Source organism: Melanostigma gelatinosum (genome assembly GCF_949748355.1).
Source record: "Melanostigma gelatinosum genome assembly, chromosome: 2".
NCBI lineage: Eukaryota > Metazoa > Chordata > Actinopteri > Perciformes > Zoarcidae > Melanostigma > Melanostigma gelatinosum.
The window spans coordinates 23643973-23655608 of record NC_136635.1 but is presented as its reverse complement, the minus strand read 5'-3'; the positions used below and the strand labels follow the sequence as shown (position 1 = coordinate 23655608).

At 43.1% G+C, this 11636-nt stretch overlaps 2 protein-coding genes across 2 annotated transcripts in view; both read left to right on the top strand.

Moving 5' to 3' along the window:
• Window positions 1-764: 764 nt before the first annotated feature.
• On the top strand, window positions 765-2764 carry arpp19a (cAMP-regulated phosphoprotein 19a). Its single transcript, XM_079287129.1, has 3 exons — window positions 765-946; window positions 1856-1978; window positions 2111-2764. Exons 1-3 carry the CDS (start codon window positions 890-892, stop codon window positions 2279-2281), a joined length of 351 nt encoding a protein of 116 aa, XP_079143255.1. The 5' UTR covers window positions 765-889; the 3' UTR covers window positions 2282-2764.
• A 2816-nt stretch (window positions 2765-5580) lies between these two features.
• The window catches only part of myo5aa (myosin VAa), a 43235-nt gene continuing 37179 nt past the window's right edge, over window positions 5581-11636 (top strand). The window contains exon 1 of the mRNA XM_079293164.1: window positions 5581-5761. Coding sequence (XP_079149290.1) covers window positions 5735-5761 — 27 coding nt within the window. The 5' untranslated portion in view covers window positions 5581-5734. The remainder of the gene's footprint in view (window positions 5762-11636) is intronic.

Sequence of the window (11636 nt, the reverse complement as noted above, 5' to 3'; positions counted from 1 at the left end):
CTGTGGAGTGGCAGATCCTGAACACATTTATCATGGTAATTGAGTGTTATTGGTCAAGAGCATTAAGAGTATTTTTACAACAGCACATGCTTATATTTGACAAATTCAGGCTCAGAAGAAAGCAATAATGTCATGTTTGTTTGAAATATGAATCTAAAATGTGAAAGAAATCTATTTGACGAAACTGCATCCCCTAAAAGTATTGTATTAATATTTAGAGGTAGTAAGACTACACACAGCAATCTACAACAGCTGTCAAGAGCACTGCTGACAGTTGGTGGTGGTCCTTTAATATGGCGACCACTCACTGTGACTAGGCTATAAAATGCACCTGCACAGTCACTGAATTTTTACTTTTTTTGCATGGTGACAAAGTCAGACTGTGAGTCTGCTGTTGACCCGAACGTGTTTGTTTCTCTTATGTATGCCGTGTTGCTAAATTCACCTGCAATATAGCACAATGTCAGCAGCTACCGCATATTTCAGTCTCTAAACGCACTGCATGAAGAAATAATATTGACACATAAAATGCACTACACTGTGTTGGTCAGTGCTGCATTCATCATGCTCCAAATCTGAGGATTATTTGGCAGAAATCTGGATTTGTGCAGCAGCACATGGGTCTAACAGCTGATCGGTGTGTTACGCAATGCAAATCCGATCCCAGCACTATGGGAGGAGGCAGGAGTGCCCGAACGTGGACGCGCATGGTGTCTCCGCCTGTGACGTAGTACCTTTTTTTTTGTGCGGGAGTGCGCGCGCTCGGCAGTCGACAGGACTCGTGTGGGTACACCGAAAAGTCACAGCAGAGGATTTGTAGATCACTTGTTAAACGAGTCTCGAGTCGACTAATGTTAGATATCGCGTGGGAGATCACGGAAATACAGAAATGTCGGAAAATAACGAAGAAACACAGACAGCCGAGGAGACACCAGTGGACCAAAAGGTAACGTGTGCAGCACTGACTTTGTTATAGCAGTTACATTTTCATAGCTTCTTCGCCCCGCGCTCGTTATTGTTGACATGTCAACCGAAGCCAGCTGACGGAATACTACTGAGCCCTGGGTTCGGATTGTTAATCTTATTTGTCAAACTTCATAACGACATATGCCGTTTAATGTCACCGGTTAACGTGGCCTGCGGTTTCAGTTGCTAAAACAAGGAATGTTTCGGATGGTTTGTGTGATTGTCAGATGTGCCGCTAAAGCTAATGCTAGCCGCTGTCATGACATTCACACACAGTCACACTGGACAGTAGGCAGCGTTAACAGTTAGCTCAGCTGCTAGTGTTATTTTAGCTTAACCCAACTGTACTATGGCTTGAAGCCAAGTTACAGTAACTGAGTCTTTCATTTCAACCTTAGCTTCCGCAGTGTTGCGTGCTGCTAACTTGCTACCTAGCTAGCAGTTATACGTCCCAGCTCTAACGAACAAACTGACGGTTATATTGTTGCTGGTCCAACCCACTCAACCTACTGGTCAACAGGTTAGCTCCACAGTGACTTGTTTGTGAGGGCGCTGTCGAAGATACACTTGCTTTTATCTTGATTTGATGTGAGCAGCAGATCCCAATAAAACGCAGTGTAGAACCCCTAATGACAACTGTTAGGTCAATATAGTAATAGGTTGCGTAGGTTTTATCCAGAAATTGTATGTTTTAATAAATGGTTACTTTACTTTATTAGTCAACGGTTTGACATGGAGCCAGACTATCTCTATACCGCACTGCCATCAGCTGACAGACGTTTCAGTGGAAGCCTGGGTGAATGTAGTCTCGTGTTGTGCTGCATGTGGTTTTGGCGCAAAACGTTTCCCCCTAAATGTTCGATGCCTAATGACTCTGCTTTGTTTTCAGGAGGTTCAGGACAAGATTATCAACTCTGAGAAGTCAGAAGAGGCTAAACTGAAGGCCAGATACCCAAATTTAGGAAACAAACCCGGGGGCTCCGACCTGCTTCGCAAACGCCTCCAGAAGGGGGTGAGTTATAGCTGGTGTTTGTCTGCAAAAAAATAATTCTATTAAAAATAAGCAAACCCGTTGTGTGTTGAAGATGCAATTTATTTTCTCCTTGCAATGCAGTTCATGTGTGAATCTTCTATCTCTCTACAGCAAAAGTACTTTGACTCTGGCGACTACAACATGGCCAAAGCCAAGATAAAGAACAAGCAGTTGCCGACAGCTGCGCCGGAGAAGACCGAGATCACAGGGGACCACATCCCCACCCCCCAGGACCTGCCCCAGAGGAAACCCTCTCTGGTGGCCAGTAAACTGGCTGGCTGATGCACACACAGCCCCTGCAGCGCCTCCTGACATTTACCCCTTCTACTCAAGTCTCAGAGCTGTAACATTACCCCCTGACCCCCTCCCCTCCAGCCTGGACCCCACCCAACAGGAGGCCGCACCCAGCGAACTGCCGAGCTGATTCCTTCAAATCCAGTTTATTTTTGCCCCCCACCCCCACTCCCTCCTATCTTTGTTGCCTTCCCTTGCGACTTCTCCAAACTGACTGCTCCCCTTCTGTCCCTGTCTTCTTACTTTTCCATGTTCCTTTTTCATTTTCTCTTTACTCCCGTTTGAGATACACGGAAAGACAGGACGTTCAAGTGAGATGAGTGGATCGTGACGCTTCTGTGCGACTTGAGGAAAACTGATACCACGGTGTTTACTGGCTGAAGAGAGGGGCGGGCAGCAGAAGCTGTGCCTCGAATGGTTAGAGGGCTTTACTGTGGTCATCAGGATCCCTCAGTCTGGAAGTGTGTGTGTATGTGTGTATGTGTATATATATATATATATATATATATATATATATATATATATATATATATATATATATATATATATATATATATATATATATATATATATATACTTCCTTTTGTTTGGCACAGGGGCAGATGTCAGCCTTTAAGAATGTTTTACATCAGATTTGTATCATTCACTGTATGCCCTTATTCTAAATCAGTGATTCTAAACTGGAAGAGGTCGCGACCCACTTTTGGGTCGCGGACCCATTTTCAGTGGGTCGCGGGCCTTTGCCTGACAAAAAAAGAAAAGAAAAAAGTTGTGATTGTATTCTGAAGGGCATTTTTTATGCAGCGGAATTATTCCAGCATTTACGGCACTTGTTCAGCGGTGCAGGAAAAACACCGACCAATGCGGTGTGAATCACATCATGTGATGCAGCTCAGCCAATCAAATATGCGCATTCTGACAGGTTCCCTGACTTGAGTGAGATGTACACACACCGTGACACACGGAGAGATGAGGATACAGAGAGCAGAGCAGGACTATTGAAGTGTGAGTTGTGAAAGCCGAATCATAGGTCGATTCCCAAAAGAGAAAAATGGCCAGAGAGACCAGAGTCATTGGACTCTGACTGGACAGACTCGTATAAGTGAATACTTCCCACACTAATTTCTCTTTTTAGAAGATGAGAAAAATTATAATATTGTGGCTTTTACAATTCACCCTGAATGAACTGAATTTAAAGCTGCAGGTCAATTCGGTGAAAGTAACTTTTCTAAAATGAATTCTGTTACGCAATTCATTTTAGACCTCTTGAATATATATATATATATATATATGTATGTGTGTATGTATATATATGTATATGTATATATGTATATGTATATATGTATGTGTATATGTATATGTATATATATATATATATATATACATACATACATACAAACAATTTGGGATGTTGCTTGTCATTAAGGGGTGATGGTGGGTCCCGCAGCCTGACCAGTTGAGAACCACTGTTCTAAATGATGCTGACAATATGCTTTTTACTTAACGAATAAGGCAATCCAGTGCAGAGGCCAAGCGCCGTTTTGTAACACCTTGCTTATGAACCAGGGGAGGAAGCTGTACTAAAGGACCACACAGCGAAGGCCAGAGTGTGACATGGAACCGCATGTGTGCTGCATGGCTCCCGAAAGTGAACCTCATTGACCTCAATTTTAGCTTAAAGACATCTTGAAACTTTGAAGAGTGAAAGAAAAGGAAATGTTGCTTCAGTCTGAACTGCAAGTGTTGAATGCGTGCACTGTATTTATGGCGTGCCATTCGTTTCAGTTCAGATGACACAGTCCTCTCCCTAGGTCAACATTTCTAGTTTCAGGTTGTCGTGTATGGAAATGTAACATGCGAGAATTTGACGCAGGAGTTATACGGGACCTTAAAGCTATATTTCTGTCAGCAGGGCTGCAGTCTGTGCGTCCTGTATGCTGTGTGAGGAGACTACATTTATGGTGAAAAAACATACTGGGAGCAGCTCTTGGCCCTGGGAACAAATACTGTTATTAATCATGTTCAGACTTGGGAAAAATCTTCTATCCCCACGAGTTGAAGTAGTTTTATCTTGAAAATGCCCATGGCCCTGTATAATGCTTTTCCGAGATCCTAACTGGATGAAGTTTATCTGTGATGCGGTAAATTGAAGCTAGCACAAAATCCGTCTGAGCTTCTGCATGTAAATGGCTGCTGTCACTTTGCCATTTTGTTTTGTAAATGAAATAGTTTTGCACAAATGTTTGATTGTGTCATGCTTGTCATGTTAACTTTTTGATGTTTTAGGATGTATGGTCAAATTGTCTTAAATAATGCAGACACTGGACCATAAACTGTTTTCATGATTAATATTAATGGGTTTCCCAAAATGCACTTGATGGGGAAAGCAAGGATGAAGAAAAACAGGCAGTCATTTCCATGTGTTTTGGAAAACGTGCTTCAGGACAAACTTCCCCTTAGAGTTCGTCAAAGATGTTATATTTTTGTTCTCAGGTAAATTGAACAATTCTTTTGGCCATCAGTAAAGTGGATGTCAACAAAAGAGTGCAAAAAATTTTGTGAACTCTAGTCAGAGGCAATCAAGCATCACAGTCACTGACACCTCAAGAATGGAGAACTTTTAAATTTAAATTTTAGACTTTCCCTTTTATAATTAAACGTATGTAAATAAGAAAATACAATTTCAGAAACTGAATATAATAAGCTTCCTTTTGCAATAACGTTCTAGTTGCATCTTACAGCAAGGTTTTGCTTTGCTGACATTTTTACCCAAATTTTGCTTTGGGAAATCACACATTTTACATTAAATTCACAAATTCCTTATATAAAACTATCCCTACATATACACATATTACATACAATTTCAAAATGGACCAAAACATTTGTATTTGTAGGATAATATCTTCATATTAATACTGAAATAATCATAAATGTATTGATTGATACTGGGGGCCCGCAGCTGAGGGCCCTAACTTACAACATTGTGTTTACTTCAGAAGGTGGAGCCTCATAAAACACAATGTAGTTACAGCTAGAAGATGTGATTCATGTTGACATTTAGCCATGCTAAAGCAAAAAGAAAAGAACATCATAGAGAGTTGTCCTTTCTATCCATATATGTTTTTTGTTGATGTGTTATTAACTCGTATCCACCAGGGGGCGCAGTTTCCCACGCGGCGGCAGCAGCCCTCTCAGTTTGGCTGAATCATTTCATCCATTGTACCCAGAATGCAAAGTGAGACACCGAAACCTCAGCAGCCTCAAGCTTTCCAGGTTATCATGGCGATGAGAGACACATCTTCCCCTTGAGTCCCTGCAGCAGCAGCAGCAGCAGCATAAACAGGATTTCTTCCACCGCTACATAAATACACAACGAGTCCCATGCAGCGCGGGGACTTTTAGCCCAGATTGGAGAAAGGACAGAGCGCGTGAGTCCCCGCAATGGCAGCGTCGGAGCTGTACACAAAGGTAAAACAAGTGTATATTTATATGAAACGCTGTATAGCTGGATGCTAGCATGTCGGCTAAATACATGTCATAGTTCGCAGGTTTTAGCTTCATGCTAAGTGTCTTCAAGTGTCCAGGATGTTCTCCCAAGAAACGTGCTGACAGTTTGATTTTCGCTCCGAAATACAAAGTGTTTTTAATAGCGGGCTCGGTGGAGGTTTTAAAATGAATGAAAAAGTATGTTGAGACCACACATAACGTGCTGGTTTGACATTCAGTGAGAATGTGCTCGGGTGTTTAAATATAGATGTCAGTGTAACGCTGAAATGGGTGCAGCTGACTAAAAGACAGACAGTCGATTTGTCCCCACATTTGTCCTTTTCATGCATGATACGAAATCAACTGTATTTTTACGTTTGTCATTTGTCCCAAGATATCTTCTTCTACCGGGCCTTTTGTGTGTTTTTATTGTAAATCATCCCCGTCTGCAAAGGCGGTGCCAGCCATCATGGAGGCGCTGCTTTTTACGATTTTAAACCATAACTTTCGCCTCTACATCAACCTTGTGCCTCTTCATGGCCTTGTTTTCGTGTTGTATAGCGATGGTTGGTGCGTACGTGTCTCTGGGTGTATTGACCCGGTGCTCTTTGGGTGTGAGCCGAGTCCCGCTAGGTTGGGTACCCGCTCAGATGCTGCGATGAGCGCCGCATCCGGACCGTTTTAGCATCCTTTTATCATCCAGGATGTGAGGACTAGTGGAGGCCCTGAACGCCTCGCTGTAGCTGCACAGCCCCAGATGCTCACTGGGGAGAATATGTGACTCTCACAAGGTCACAAGTGCTGCTGCTGCTGCTGCTGTGTTTCTAGCATTGCAAATGTGAAACCCAAATAAGAAAGTGCGCGAGGAGGGAGGAGGAGATGAGTCACCCATCCCCCTAACAGCTGGTGTGTTCAGCTTGAATGAGGTGGTGCTGATGATGACTATTCCTTTTTTAAAATATGTTCTTAACAGCAGCACTGCAGTGCATTTGTAGTTTTAAACGCTCTACTTCCAGTTGGATCTCTCGTGTTGTGTTTTCCCGCCTCTGTTGTTTTAAGTGGTCAACCCCTTGAACCAGATGACACAGATTTGAACCCTGCTGAATGGTTTGAGTCCCTGCTGGCTCCTTGAGGCGCTGAACCTGATCTGTGATCATCACAAAGACGTCTTGTTTTCATTGCTGAACTCATTCGATTACTCTGTTTATTGATCGACAGAAAATTTGACCGTAAGTCATTTTCCAAAGCAAAGCAAAACAATCACTGGTTCCAGCTTCTTAAATGGGAATATTTGCTGATTTTCTTTCGTAAATTAGTACATTTAATGTGTATTCTTTTGTTTTGTTTGTCAGACAACATTTGGTGACATCATCATGGACTTAAGGAACTCGTAATAGGCTTTTATTTGTTGTTATTGACCAAACAAGGAATTGATTACTCAAGAAACGTATTGGTACAGTGTCCTCCCTGCAAACAAGTGATGGTGCTGGCTTTAAATGAACGAAGAACATATAAAACATGCAGTATGGTGTCAGATTAGACTATAAATCGAAGATATATAGCTTAAAGGTTGTTTCCTGCTTTAACTCCCTTTCAGCAAACATTATATTAATGTGTGTTGGGTCTGGTTAAATAGCATCCAGGTTAAAACTTAAACCAGCCATCGACAAAATGCTTGTCGATTTTGACTGAAGCTGCTCAATTAGCTCCGTCTGCCAGCAGCATTTAGCTCATTAAATGGTTTTATTTGCAAAGGAGTGGGGGGTTAACTTTGGATGTACGTGTCAGTGTGGCCGGGAAACCCAAAGTTAGACTCAGCTTTGAATGGTCAAGTGTGTTTTAGAAGTCACAGGCCTCTCTGTGATTTACTTATCCAACACAGCGGTGGAAACACTCTGCCCTTTGTGCGTACGAGTCGGCCTTATAGAAGCTTATTGAGTGGGTCGGCGCTGCTTGGTTAACGTGCGCAAACACGCACATACAAATACACACGATGGCATCAGAGTCGCATACAAATACACACGATGGCATCAGAGTCGCATACAAATACACACGATGGCATCAGAGTCCCATACAAATACACACGATGGCATCAGAGTCACATACAAATACACACGATGGCATCAGAGTCACATACAAATACACACGATGGCATCAGAGTCGCATACAAATACACACGATGGCATCAGAGTCGCATACAAATACACACGATGGCATCAGAGTCGCATACAAATACACACGATGGCATCAGATTCACATACAAATACACACGATGGCATCAGAGTCACATACAAATACACACGATGGCATCAGAGTCACATACAAATACACACGATGGCATCAGATTCACATACAAATACACACGATGGCATCAGAGTCGCATACAAATACACACGATGGCATCAGAGTCACATACAAATACACACGATGGCATCAGAGTCACATACAAATACACACGATGGCATCAGATTCACATACAAATACACACGATGGCATCAGAGTCGCATACAAATACACACGATGGCATCAGAGTCACATACAAATACACACGATGGCATCAGAGTCACATACAAATACACACGATGGCATCAGATTGTCCTCCAATCCGCATCTGGTTCCTGTCGGGCCGTACAGACAGAAGAGAGGGGGGTCAGAGGCGAGGTCAGCGTTTGTGGGTTGGAGGAGAAGGACGACACCACAGCTGCAAACATGTATCGCCAATAAAAAGTCAGCGTTTTTTTTAAAATTAGGTTTATTCAGTCTGAGCCAAATAAAGAAAGTGAAAGAAATCGGGATGAGGACAAGCAAGAGGTGGTGAATGTGAATGAAGCAGTGCTGCGTGACTAAAAGCAGAGCTGGAAGAGAGGGCGGTGTTCTCATGGAAATAGAAGTGAGGCAATGCTCCATTAGGTGACTCAGAGATGGAAAGGTATCCAACGCACAGCATTGATTTTCAGACATACGTACTGCACTTGAAGTGTTTCGCTGTACCAACAAATGGATGAACTGTATTTTTAGAATGACTAGACTCGGCTTCATGAACCTAAACTGAGAAGAACACTCTGCCGATCTCCTTTTTCACAACAAGATACATGGATGTAAAAGTCGTATAAAGATGTGTTGCCACTGATTGCCGTCCAGACATTGTTAAGTGTTGCACCTGCCCCTCAGGTAATCACTGTGAGCACTTTTGCTGTCGTTTGCACTGTTAGCGCTGTTAGCTTCTAGCCGCCGGCTCAGCTGTCCCCATTCTGAGAGCCATTTAGAGGCAATAGAAACTCTACCAAACTCGCATTTAGCACCTTTTGAATGCCAGAGAGCTGTTTTGTTACTCTACTACCACTTGAGGAGGGGGTGGGAATCCTAGATTAATCCCTGACGCATTCATATAATGACTTCTTGCCCATGAGCATGGCTGTATTACAATACAGGCACTTTTAAATGATGATGTTGTATTGCATGAGATTATTACCTTCATTACATTAAAATCTTTGGGTATTTGATCAGTAAAACCTACAATATTTGCCTCTAGTTATCCATAAAGCAGGACTCATTCATACGCTGTGTGTGTATTCTTTGCAGTGAGTGGTGCTTTCAGGTCACTCTAGACCTCTTTGATAAAACAGTATGTGACAAACTGCATCGAGTTTTTGCCTCTTCAACTCTCTCTCTCTCACACACACACACACACACACACACACACACTGGTACACATGTCATCATTCATTTGTTGAAACCTTGTAGCATGTTGCACAATACGGCCACTCAGTGATGTAAGGGAGCGATGTGTTGTCACGAGCAGCTGATGGGGAAGGAAAACACCTGCTTTTCCATCACTTGTTGGGGTGTTTCCAAAAGCACAGCATGCTGGACTGTTTCAGCCCATGAGGTAGCAGCGCAGCAGTGCTTTCTTTATTTTCTCCTCCCCAGCTCTATTTGAGAGCATGTGCTTTAGATGACTGAGATAACCTGGTTAAAGTAATTGCGCCATCATGCTGTGTATGCTCTGGCATGTAGTCATCGAGGGCAGATGCACCGAGAAGAGGCTGCGTGTTTGTAGCCGAAACAGTGATTCTGACTGTTGTGTGCTTTCTTTGTAATGATTTTAGGAACAAACTTTGTGCGTGTTTCTTTTCAGCACTCTGTCAACCGGTATTCAAAAGTGAATGAAATGTGTCATTGTTAGACAACACAGTAACGCGTGTTAGGTTTGGAAACTTCAGTTTGGATTCATGTTTGGACGTCAATAAATTGTTGCTCCTCTCAAACAAGAGGACACTTTCAGAGGTTCGGTGCTCGTCTGTCGGACAGTTGTTGTTTTGGAACCACGTCAATGTTATTCTGGCTCCGACCCGCCGGGCTGTCTGCCTCCCGACTCATGTGATCGAGAAAAGGAAGCCGTGACCAATCACCCGTCCCGGTGCGAGGAGCTTTGGGGGTCGGGGGGGGGGGGGGTCGGGGGGGACGTCGGTGAACGCTGCATGTGTCTGCCGACACACTCTGGGAAGGTTTCAATCTCCTGTGAGCTCTGGAGCTCAGTGCTCGATCAGCACAATGTGGCTGGAGGCATCCAGAGAACCAGCAGGCTCGCGGCATGAGCTGGAGACTCGACAAAGAGACAAGATGAACCGGGAATTTGAGTATATGTTTGTCAAAGTAAGTTTCTGCTTCTTTTGAGCTTTCACTATTCATCCCTCATGAAGTAGCGGTATAGCCAAACTAAAGTCAAACTGTGACGGGAGATGGACTTTAAGTCAAATCAAACTGTCTGATCGGTTGAAGGAGAAGCGTCCTTCTCTTTTTAGCATGTGGTCATTTGATAAGTGATCTATAAGTTATGGGCTTGAATCTGCTTTATTACCTCTTTAATGTACATCGTGGATCTCCTGACACACCCTTGTTCTGCAGAGGAAAAAAGTTATGTCACTGAAATTGTCCAGACAGTAATAACTCCACAGTATAGCAGCAGCTCAGATTTGAGCCTGAGCTGCCTTTCTGAATAACGGCATGATCTTTGTTTCGGATCAAAATCACTGGATGTAGTTTGTCCTAACGTTTGATGACAGCATATCTGCATATCTGGGCTTACAGCCCGGTACACAACCGAGTGGACGAGATGGAGAAGCAATATGTTCTCCTGCTGAATGATAACCAAGCAGCACGTTAGTGTCCCATAGATCCAGCGTCGGAAATACACGAGGGCAAAGGGCAAAACTGCCCCTAAGAAATATCATTTTGCCCCTGATATCACTAGGAGAGGGGCAAAAAATGCCCCCGAAAAAAATGGAGCGCTTCTTAATCAAACCTGTGACTGTGAGACTGCGGTCAACTCAGCAGACACTTACATGTTAGTGCACATATATGCTGACATTCACGGTAAACGCATTTAAACGGCGCAGATCGGGAGCGAGCGAAGGACTTTGAAAGTCAATGGAAAGATTAACGTGAGACAGCATCCGGTTTCTTCAGACGAACATCCGGTTTTCAGAATAAGATGCCAACAAAGTATACATATTGCATAATGGAAATTAGACCCAGTCGCCAGTCTACATCTAATTGGTTACAATCCTCGTCTTGGGATAGACCGGATATCACTCTGACTCAGACGCGGTCTGGTAGAGGTGGTTTTCAATCCGCCACTAAACACTACTCCACTTCATCTCAGGATGTTCTACATTTGTCTGACAGGTTTTGTAAACTTTTCAAACTGTAGAGGCTGATGAAATACAAATTATGTTAATAGAGTTGTTAAATACAATAATTAAAAATGTGTTAAAGTCAAGTTGCTCAGATTGGTTTGAATTCACTCCATCATTCTATTACAGACAATGTGTCTTTGATAGTCAAACCTCTTGTA